This window comes from Talpa occidentalis, unplaced genomic scaffold (assembly GCF_014898055.3).
Source record: "Talpa occidentalis isolate TD23 unplaced genomic scaffold, MPIMG_talOcc4v2.1 talOcc4.9, whole genome shotgun sequence".
In the NCBI taxonomy this organism is placed as follows: Eukaryota; Metazoa; Chordata; class Mammalia; order Eulipotyphla; family Talpidae; genus Talpa; species Talpa occidentalis.
Window position 1 is genome coordinate 98,309,542 of NW_023605305.1, and position 12,226 is coordinate 98,321,767.

Consider the following 12,226-nt stretch of genomic DNA (forward strand, 5'->3'; position numbering starts at 1 on the left):
AGCTCACTGTCAAAAATCTATTATTAGGGCTCTGATCTCCTGCACAGACCAACGATGGCCAAACAGTGAGAAACTAAGGCTCCAGAAAAGACAATATAATGCAAAAGGGGATTATTTGTCAATCTATACATGAATATATTCAAATAAGCATGATTTAAATGAAAATCGTTCTAATGGTGAGTCTCTCAACCGAATTGATAATTTATTATGAAAATTATAATGCAGCATCTTTATTTGACATGTCTGCTGTTGACTGTTCTGCAAATACAGTACATAAACTTATATAACAAGGTCTTTAGTAATTTGTGATAGTGTAAGTATGTTTGTACATATGTGAATAATCAGTAGATTTTTTTAGCATTATTTTGGTACACACAGAAAAAGAAAAGAGTCTAAAGTAGAAGTTTCTTTTAATTACTCTTTTAGTGATTACTTGTCACTGCTCATTTATACTGATTTAAATATTATCTTTACCTATCAGGTTATTTTAGACATTTCAGTATTAAAATCTAACCTCTTATTGATAAAGTTGGCTATAATAGATAGGTGGAATTTTATGACAGATAGTAGGTGTGTTTTTCTTGAAGGATTTTATGCATCAATAATCATGTAATTGACACATTAAGAGATCCAGCCCATTAAGAACTACTTCAAACCAAAAAATGCCAATATTTATTTTATGACATAATTGTAATGTGTAATATAAGAACTTAAAGCAATCCTACCAAAATCTTTAGTTGCTGATGTGGGTGAAAACAGTTATAAAGGCAAAATATAACTGAAACTTCTGAGCTTCCAATTATCCTGTTTTGTCATCCTCATTTTCACAAATGGCCACTAATAAACACATCAAAATATGTTTAAGTTCGTGACTGGAGCAGGTGACATTGGACTTATTACTTTTGTAGTGCCCAATAGCTGGGTGTGTGCTGCTAAGTGAATGCATGATCTCAACAATTCATATCTAAGTAACTATTTTAAAAAACAAATATAAAATAGGCAATGTGGAGTCTGTGCTTAAGATCTTTTTTTAAGGTACTATATTGATTCTCATTGGTGCAAATTTTCTAAACTATACACTTTGTACTCCTAACCCTACACTGGCACAGTTATAAATTACTGGCAAATTTCTAACATATCTATTTTTATTGATAATTCCCATGTTGATTTTATAATGAAAATACCTTTAAGAGGCATGTTAACTGAAATAGGTCAGTTAGAGCTCAGAGTCCAATAGCCCATCTAGCTAGATCACAAATCATTCAGTATTTGTTTGTGGAATGAGGGAGCATTTATGGAGAATGTCATTATCATTTGTTGAGAAATATGCAATAATTTCTTAAATATTTTGTTATATCTTACATGTGATTAGTAAATTCCAGTTCCTAAAATCAAATCTTGAAAGTCATCTTTGATGAATTATTCAGAAATCAGTAATAAGTTTGTAAGTATTAATACCGAATAAAATATGTTATACTGCTATTACTGAATGAGTTGGTACAGGATCAATAATACTAAATAAACATCCAAAATTTGAAATTAAAAACACTAATTTCCTTTTTTTGGTAAGCGAGAACAAATTTGGCAAATAAAATAACTTAAAACAATAAGTTATGTTTTTGAGCTTGTATGAAATAAATTCTATTAGACCTATCTATATATATCATCATTTCAAATCAAAGTGACTTCTGCAGAGAAGTTTCAGAACTTTTCCTTTTGAGTGAGTATGTGTGTGTGTGTTTACATGTATAACAAATTATGTACAGTAAATGGAGTAACATAACAAGCCTAAGGAATATGCCCACCCCACATTAATGAAAAGAAATATTTAAAGCACAATAAGGAGGAACACCAACTCCTTCAAATGAGTTTATTCCACAGAAGGTTGCTTAATTACTGACTTTCATGATACAATTGTAACTGACTAAAGGTTATCCTCAGGAAGTCAGTTGCAAAAAAAGTTATCTTTAGTTATGCCATGCAGGACTCATTCTTAACCATCTCTAAAAGAATCTTATCTACAGGGAGGATTTCATGTGAAAATGTAGCATAACAGAAGGATAACACCATTTATATAGGTGATCGTCATAACTGAGTTAGGGGCTATCTTAAAGATGCCCTCATTATTTGAGGACAAGTTCAGGAAAAAGATCAATTTAAACCTAAACAAGAAAAGAATTAACTAAACTAAATCTAAGAAAAATAGTAAGTAACTCATTCAAGGATGAAGTTTATGAATAATTTTATGGATTAGTTTTTCTTCCAATCAAATAGATCAAGGATTCCCCACCCCCTACAACAGCAACAACAAAATCCCAATAATCTACACTACTGTTTGGTGATACACTGAATAATTGCTGTTTGCTCTTAACAAGTATTCTGTATGGATTCTACAAAAAGGAAAGTTAGGTGATAACAACTTATCTAGTATTGTCTGCTACACACACACACACACACCACACACACACATACACACACACAGAGCGAGAGCGAGAGAGAGAGAAAGAGAGAGAGAGATCTTTGTGTGTGGGTATGTATCATACATATATGGTTTGCAACTACAGTTCCTGACACAAAAGCTTTGGAATTTCCGAAGTGTTGAGAATGATAAGGGTGTCTCTTATATTAATGAAAAACCTGTTGGAAACCATCTGAGGTTGCCAAGGAAATGAACAGGGGGTGGGGCCTTAAGTTCTCTCATCAAATGTCCCACGAGGGGGGGTAAACTAGTTGCCAAGAGCCAAAGATCAATTAATCAAGTCTAATAAATGAAGCTTTCATGAAAGCCCAAAATTTTGGGGAACTTTTTGAGCTTCTGGGGTGGTGAACACATGAAATTGGGGGAGAATGGCAAACCTAGAGAGGGCATGAAAGTTCCCGACCCTTTCCCCACATCTTGCCCAATACATCTTTTTTATCTATCTTCCTGAATTATGTTCTTTGTAATAAATCAGTGATCTAGTGAGTGAATGGACTTTCTGAATTCTGTGTGCAGTTCTAGCAAATTGATTGAACCTCAGGAAGGGGTCCTGGGAACCACTGCTTTACAGCGAGTTGGCCAGAAGCCCAGGTGATGGCCTGGCCTTGCAGTTGGCATCTGAGGGGGTGATCTTGAGAGACTGAGCTTTTTACCTGTGGAATCTGATGCTATCTCTGGGTGGACAGTATTAGAATTGAGCTGAACTGAGTTGAATAATCAGATATACTTCTGGTCTGAGGAACTGCTTGTTGGGTTGGAAAAGTCTCTATGCACCCCCCACTGGACACTGAAATCCTACACAGTCTCTACTGTCCAAAGATAGAGAATGTTGATATGTTGATTCTTTAATCAGTGATTTATATAGAAGTCTTCGAATGGTGGAGAGCTTAATTAGCTATTGTAGCTTCATGAAAATATTTCTTATGAATATTGAAGAACCTTTCGTTGATACTGTTCTTACTATGGATTGACCTTTAATTCTATAGTTTAACCTTTAATGGACTCATACTGTGAATGTGAATCTAGCCAGGTGTTTCTCCCACAATTGAAATTCAGGTTTACAAACCATCCCCTCCCTGCAGATTTCTAATCACCTGCAGGTAAGTTGGAAAAATGCAGCTTCTAAATAACAAAGCTGAAAAGGAGAACTTGAAATGAAGTCCTAACTCTCTCTCTAGAATACATTTTCAATGGCAATAAGTAGACATTACCTCCTTAATGACTTGTTTTATTTAACAGGGACCTCCCCCTAAAATAGCCTCTTTCCAACTTTTTGAGGTTAACCACAATAAAAAAAGTGCATTTTACCTTATGACCCACACAGAAATATGTCTATACTTGTTGCATTTATAACTAAAAAAGATGTTCAGTTGAACAACTTTAACCCAACTATGTGCAAAGCTTTCTGCCCTTTTTTTATACTTCATTTTAAAAAATGTTGATTATAGGTTACCTCACTAAACTCAGCTCCATAATATATTTCTGAGTTGGAAAATCAAGTTTGAAAAAACACTGCTTTAGATCCAGGCTAATCATATTTGAAATAATTCCACTTGACATTCTTTAGTTGAGGTTCTGTCTTCCCAATGTCAGTCACTGCCCCTTATCAGCTATTCATTTTAAGAAAAGGACTTTACAGTGATGTGACCATTTTTCTACCTGACATTACTACCTGCAGTACTTTACAATCTCCCCATTTAAATAAAGCAAAATCATTGTTTCACATAGTAGAAATTTTATTCTGTGAAAAAACAGTGAAGACAAAGTAAAGAGCTAAAGGGGAAAATTTTTCCTTCCCTGGCAAGGAAAAATATCTGTTGTATTTTGGGTGGCTACTCAAAATTTGACTCTATTTAGCATTTAATTAAAAAAATCTGTGATTCAAGCAGTTCTTATAAAAGCAGACATTCTAATGCCTTGAGAGAACACTAGGGACAGCATTAGCTCTGTTCTCTGGTAATTTTTTTTAAATCTTGTAAAAATATCTGGCATATTTCATGTGATTTTCTATATTGAAACAGCATTTGAAGCCCTGACAGCCATGTTTGATAGAACTAAGAATGGCATTTAGCCATTTTGATATTTTCATCACTCCTAAAATTTGAAATGATTATTATTTACCATGATTTTGCTAGGGCAGATTTTGCTATAATTCTTTCTGAAGGTACTTTGTTAAAGTACTTGCTTCTGTCCTCAATTATATTTTCATTGTCTATTTAAACTGCTTTTCAGATTCTATTATCTTTAAATTAAAACAAACATTGCTTTAAAGAAGAAAAGCTCTATTAATTTTGTCAATATGGAGAGCGGCTATTTTCAAAACAGATTGTTTATTGTGAAGAGACTTAATATAGAACCTATTAGAAATGAGGTTCAAGCCCTTAAAAATATTCGGGACTTTCTGTTGTTTAAAATGAAAGTTGCGCCGAGGCTTAGCTGAGCTTATAGCCCAAGTGAATATTTATATATGAATTTATAAATCTTAGAAATAGAGTTCTATGGAAATGCTAACAGGCCCTGAGGTATAGCTGAACTTGTTTTCAGGTACTGCTATAATTTCCAGTGTGTGTATGCTTAAAGACGGCAACACAAAAGACTTTTTCTAATGCTGTAATTTTGTAGTTTTATTAGACTGAGTTATAGTATGGGAGAATATTCAGAAATTGCAGTTTAAATGAGAAAATGTGAATGGTGTTACTTATATAAAATACTACTGCAATAGTTCTTTTATTAATTTTTAATGTTCAGCACCCTCTGTGACCTCCTTTATTCTCTTGCTGTCAACATGGCAGGCTGGAAAAATTGAAATGGGCTGACAGAAAACATAGTGCATGTTACAGCCCAATGCTGGAGTCTCTTGACTCTATTTCTTCAGCACATGCTAACACAGTCCCTGTTATTCTGCATTACAATAATATTTAAGGTCCTGTTTGATAGCTCCTGATAAAAAAGGGTTGTGTCTGGACCCTGAGCAGGTGCTCTTTGTCAGCTTTCCTCTTTCTGACATTGCGGGAAGGATATTCAATTAAAAGCATAATATAATCTTTAAAAAAAAAATCCTGGCTCATAGACACACTTCATGCTCTCAAAACATAATACCTCAGCATGGATAGTGCTTTATTTGTGTCTATCCAGTCTCTTCCAAAAGCACATTTTGGTCTGATTCAGCAATGCTTTTCTTGAACAGTGGGGAACTGCTATGTTATGTATATTTACCACTGTCTCTATCACCAAGGAGACTAATCCCCATACCAGTACAGTCAAGAACCTCACAGCATTGTCTCTGCATGACCAAGTTCATGTTGTCACAGCAACAGAGTACACAGGGCAGAGATACTGTACAGGACTTTGGGATTAAAACTCTTATTGTTTCAAATGTAAGTATTCTGGGATGAGAGCATGCAAAGGTATGAGGTCTGCAAATGTTTTGCGGGCTGAAGCTGTACACACAGTATTTTAATGGTTTGTCTGGTACAACTGAAAGCAAGATTTTTTTGAAGGCAGATTTCAAAAGTCTAGGAAGAGTGGAAACTATGCCAGGCTATAAAAAAAGATTATAATCAGGGTGTCTATATTTTTCTTTTAGAAGGTCCAAATATTAGCCTTTACTAGTAAGTGACAAGACAACAGTGAATATAAGAAATTCTAAGGAAAGCAGAGACCACAAGAGCATACAATTTGTGTCAAACCTATCTTAGTATTCTTTCTTCTTGTGTTATCACTCACTTGAGCCTTCACACTCAATCTGCTCCATCTGTCATAGCTATTAGAAGTTTTGACCAACAGAGACTCACCATTGCTTGCAACACAACCTCCTGATTTTTTAGCAACCTCCAAAGAAGCGAAAGGCAAGGAGAGGACAGCACCTACCAGAAACTCCTCCATATGTAGTCCGCTTCCCAACGCCCACGGCGGGCCAGGGTGTGCCATCTGCTTTTAATCCCATTAAACCTGAGACAGTATTGGTGGCTGTAACACCATCTGCACCACCTATGAAAAACACATCAGCATTTACCCGTAGTTCCAAAAGGGACACTAGTTAAAACACTTTCAAACTTGCACCACACAGGGACCTGTAGTCTTTCTCTTGAGAACATTTCCTTCCTTCAAATGACTTCACTAATTTCATTCCTACAATTATGCTTCAAATACCAGACATAAAAACTTTTAATTACCACCATGCACTTTTCTAATTATTTTACAGATTTGTGGATGCCAAATGTTTTGTATTCAGTGATATTTTCCAAGTAATTTACAATATCTTTACAAATCAGGAAGCAATTTCCACTGGATAGAACATAAGCATATATGATTTATAAAATCACGCATCGACTACATGTTTTATGTATTCAATAAATACTTACTGAGCATATGTTTTAGGTAGTACACAAGGCCCTAGCAAAGGTAAAGGGAATGCAACAAATTTCACATATAGAAACTGGTATCTTCTCTCTTTCTTTTTATAACTTTAGTGTAGAATGAAGGTTCAAGTGCTATTGCTAGGCTGACCCATATCCACTATGAGATCATTTATTTTGGAGTAGTTTGCTGTAACTGTGGTTTTGTTTCACAATTCTTTGTGTGTTAAACACATGTTTATTAGGAGAAATTTATAAATATTCTTGGTTTTCCAGGTCAAAGTTTGGAATGCCATTTCCTAGCTTGAATATGGTGTAAATGTACGGCATTTGTAAGATCAAGTGCTCAATTTTACACTTAAATTCTGAACAAAGATACATATATTTGTGCTTAAAGATACACTTTTGTATGGCTACCTAATTCAGGCCCATACTGACAAAATTAGACAAGAGATGCAAACCTAGTTCTTACCTTCCTTTGCAGCTCTTGCGATGCTCACAATATCAGTGACATTTGGGGTCAACTTGGCAAAAAAAGGAACCTGAACAGCTTGCCTAACCCAGCGACAGATGTTCCGCACCAGCTCTGGATCCTGTTCAAATAGGTCAGTTAAATATAGAACATAATTAAAGAATTGTGATCAAAACGTGTACTGGAACAACAGCAAAGCTGGAGATATGCAAGACAAATCCAACTTGACAATGAGCTACATGATATATTTCTCAAATTCTTCCTCAGTATTACACCTAGACTCATTAGGGAACTAAGGTTAACACGCTTCAAGTGAACTGCAAATTCATCACATAAAGGTTAAATTCCTCAAGGGAGCTTTTGGAAAATAAAATTACAAAAGAACCAAATGGAAGCAAGTGTTTCTCACTTCCAGTTAAATAATATCAGGAATAAAAAACTTCTGGTGGCAAGTTCAGAAAACATTACAGAATTTTTAGTGAACTCATTGGGTTAAGACTTACAAAAAATATTTCATCTGCTTATTATATCAAAAATATTTCATCTGCTTAGGATCATCTGGTGAATGATATCAAATCTGAAGCCTTTTGTTTTAATCATTAGAAGACTTAGTCTTGTCGAAGCATATTCAAAAGAAAACCTGTGACTCCCTAATCAATCTAATTACAGTATATAGTATATGCTAATGTGAAATAATTCAGTATTGGATTATACATGAGCTGATGATTAAGTTTAGTTTACTTTTTAAAATGTTACCAAGATCTAGACAACACTTCACAGCATTCAAATAATTGAAAGAAATGATCCAAATGACAAAAATGAAAAAAAAAATGTTCATTTTTAAAAGCAAGGAATAGACATTTTCTCGTTCCTGTTTCCTGTGATTTTTCAGGCTTCTATTTTCCCATGGGACAAGTATCATTTGGAGGACAATCACCTATCTTTTCCATTGAAAATAACTTAGCTGTAGTAATGTTCTTTGATTTCAACACATACAATAGTCCTTTTTTCATTACTTTTAGTACAAAATGTATTCTGACAGGTACTGATAGTGCACTTTGATAAATTACCTTAAAATATGCAATAGAAATTCATTATTGAACTTGGCAATATTATCTTAGCAAGCTAAAATTTTTTTTTGAATAAAAGAGAAACCCACAAAAATATAGACATATATTTAAACCACGAAATAGCAGGCAAGTATATCATTTGTAATTAATATTTTTATAAGGAAGAAAGTTGCTCTTTGCATTTTAACCTTTTGAATCTTTTTTAAGATGATATTTTTAATGTTATAACCTTTAGAAAGAACCTTTTCACTTAGGTTTAACGTGTCTTCATCCGTCATCTTGTATTCCCCTAAAAGTTATGCATTTATAAGATTTTATGATGAGGTAATTTCTGTTGATTGTTACTGTCTCTATTTAGCAAAACCAATAATCTTAATGAGAAATCTTTGGCTTGACTAGTTCTCTTTTCAGAACACTAATTTCTTCATTAAACATAAATATTAAAAAAGCACTATATGGAAGGCTCTACAGGGCATACTGTGCATTATGAATAGTAAAATCTGGAGACTTAGCTGTACAAATTCTAACTCATGAAAATGGAGATCTGCCCCTGCCCATGCAATGTTCATGAAATATTTATAACCGCTGCATTGGCATTATGAAGGCAGTTGCATCTTTGTGACTTTCATTTTTAAGTTATGAATTTCCATGGGACTTAGCCTAGAAATGACAGTAACTCTAGATGATATGAATTGCATGTCCTTTGTGAAAGCTCTCTTTCAGGTAGAATTTGACAATAATTTAAAGATCACTTGAATTGCATAATAGACAGAGGGCAGCCTGATAAGAATTAGTGAAGCAAATTTAAAATCTTATTTGGTTTCCATAGAGTAAACACTAATAATCTGATAAAGGCTTCTAAGTGGCTTTCAATACTATTGACCACCACGTCTTTATAATTTACTTTGAACATTTGTCACACCTTTTTCTGTTGAGCCTCAGTAGTTGAACACTTTAAATGAATGCCTTTTTCCTATGATTTAACAATTCGGTGTGTGTGTGTGTGTGTGTGTGTGTGTGTGTGTACATGTATGTATTCCTTGACTACCATTAGTTACTTGAATCATCTATATTTTTAAATGCTATTATTTGAGTTCCCTATACTTCTTTAAGAAAGGTTATGTACTCAGATATATTTTTCTCATTTTCATACTCAGCCAAGTCAGTTGTTGACTAATTCTCATATCCAGCTGAAACACAATTTGATTATCTGAGAATTTTAAAAACAACTTCTGACCAAATTAATGTGACAATTAAAGACTGTTCCATAAATTGCAGTTTTGTTTGACAAGCATTAATGAGGACAATTTTAATACAACTATAAATGTGGCAAGACTAATAACATGATAAAATGAAGCTTTATACTATGGGGAATTAAAGGATAGACTATAATTATTCCCATATTTCTGGTTTCTGCACACTTTTGATATGAACATTCAAGATTTAAAAGCAATTAATAATGTAACCTGCTACTTGTTTTTGCATCTTGACCTTCTTATTTTCCAGTGATAGCATCAGATGGCATTGCTCTTCCTAACAAGTCAACTTTTAAAGTCTTATTGAAATAAGCAAATTATATACAACTTCCAATACCCCTTAACTCTTTCATATAGGAAATACATAATGTAATTATTATATTTCAAAGACAACTATCCATGCTAACAAAAAGTAAATAAAACAAAATCTCTGGACTAATTTTCTATTTCTGGCACAAAATTTTGTAGGCACTCAAAAAATATTTGTGTGTCAATGAATAAAGAGTAAATGAAACCAGAACACTTGCAATTCATTTATTCATCAAGATATAGATTATTTTAGGTTTCAGAAAAATCAGATTCTTAAAAATTTTATAAGCCCATCAAATCTAAGAAAATTTCTTTGCAAATCTCAGATGATGCCGAAGAATTAATGGACAATCATGCAAAAAAGATTAGCCTAACAACTCTTCAGTGCCTAATTCACAAAAGTTATACCAGGATCACCAAGTCTTTATTGATTCCTCTAACAGTTATTAATACTGCCAATCTCTGACCACTGTTCACAATTTCTTCCATAGCAACTGCTCGTGTGTGTATGTGTGTGTGTCTCTCTGTGTGTACTTCTCTAATACCTATTAACCTTTTTGTTATTTGTGTGATAACAAAAAAAAAAAAAAAAAAAAAAAAAACCTGTGGCAACAGAATGGGTTTCCCTTTACTGGAAGTCCTCTTATTCTATGATAAAAGCAGGAGTGCAATGAAGTCCTTAAGGGAATGAGTGATGATGAGTGATGCTCTTGGGGGACAAATAATGGTCTTGAGCATAATACATGAGGTAAAGAGACCAGACTAACTTAATGAAGTGCTGAAAAAATAGATTAAAAAAATAAAAGAAAAATATGACTTCTCTGACAATTTTGAAAAGGTATACCTCTCTATTCACCTGCAATTAATATATTCTAGAACAGATTCCTATGAAAATCAAACAACAAAGGCAACAGCCAAAAATGGAAACTATAGTCCAGAGTAGGTAGTTTGCTGCAATGATTTCCAGCTCAAGTCATTTTTTAAAGCTTAATTGCATAATGGGTCCTAGGAGAATAATTTTATTTCTAGTAACTAGTATGTATCTAGTTACACATTAAGAGGGGGTTCTATAAATGATACATCCTGCTGATTAGAGGTCCCCAAGATGACCTCTCTATTGTAGGACAGGCATTTCCACCAATTACCTAGGGCATCAAGTCTCTTTGATTTCATGCCCTGTACTAAGGAACAAGCACCAGAAAATGAGACTGTGGGAATTTCTTGATAAGCTAAATTACAAGTGAAATTTTTGACTTTAAGAAACATTTCTCTCCAATTTACCTAGTAATTTTCACTCTGTACAATTCTATTCAAAATGACTTTTTTAGAAGGAGGCATTTCCATGAATCCACTGAAAAATTTTACTAGTTATAAAGTGTTTTCCACTAAGGAATGTCTCCATCTTAATTCACATAATATGCCAGTAGGTAGCTAGAATTTTTATTACGTCCACTTTTCTGATAAAGAGAACTCAGAATAACCTGAGTACCTATTTTACCTTCTTAATTTTCTTTCCCATTATCATGTCCTAAGCCATCATAGTTTTTTAGCAAAATTGCTCCCTAAAGTAAAATTCAGTCATCAATTGTAAACTAGAACTATAAAAGGCTTCTACTTCATTTATACCTGTAAGGTTAGAGGTAGTTTCAGAATATTAGGCAAAAGTGATGTATTCATTATTCTATGTCAATAAAATAGCACAGAAAGAGTTAACTACTCCAGGCAGTTAACAACTCTAAGTACGACTATTAGTAAATGTGAAGATTGTGTATTGGAATGAAGATGTTTTCAATTAACTTATGTTTTAGTATGTGTCCTTTCTGCATCAGCTTTTCTGCTTTGAGAATTTTCACAGTGAGACAACCCCCTTGAAAAATCATGTGGCTATTTCCTCTAAAATACACTTACAAATAAACTCAGTAATTCTACTCTTAGTTACATATATAAGAGCCATGGAAACTTAAATCCTTTAGTCTTGCACATGATTGTTCTTAGCAAATTTTAAAAAAACTTCCAAATTGAAAACAATCCACTTCATCCATTAGTATGTGAGTGAATGAGCAAATTATGGCACAATGGAATAAAATTCACCAATAATAAAAATCCCTGCATCAAGCAATAACTTGGAATTAATCAAGAAAACATGAGTTAAAGAAGTGCATGAAAGTGTGCATTCTGTATGATTTTATTTATATGTGATTTCACAAAGGAAAACTATGATCCTAGAAAGCTGAGCACTGGTTACTGGAATATAGGTTTGGGGGTGAGGACAGTTACATGGG

At 33.6% G+C, this 12,226-nt stretch overlaps 1 protein-coding gene across 1 annotated transcript in view; it reads right to left on the bottom strand.

The window, feature by feature from the left end:
- The window catches only part of DPYD (dihydropyrimidine dehydrogenase), a 743,206-nt gene that overhangs the window by 206,833 nt on the left and 524,147 nt on the right, over positions 1–12,226 (bottom strand). Inside the window, exons 17-18 of the mRNA XM_037498291.2 lie at positions 7,310–7,430; positions 6,350–6,469 (exon numbers count right to left, since the gene is read on the bottom strand). Of these exons, the coding sequence (XP_037354188.1) occupies positions 6,350–6,469; positions 7,310–7,430 (241 nt within the window). The remainder of the gene's footprint in view (positions 1–6,349; positions 6,470–7,309; positions 7,431–12,226) is intronic.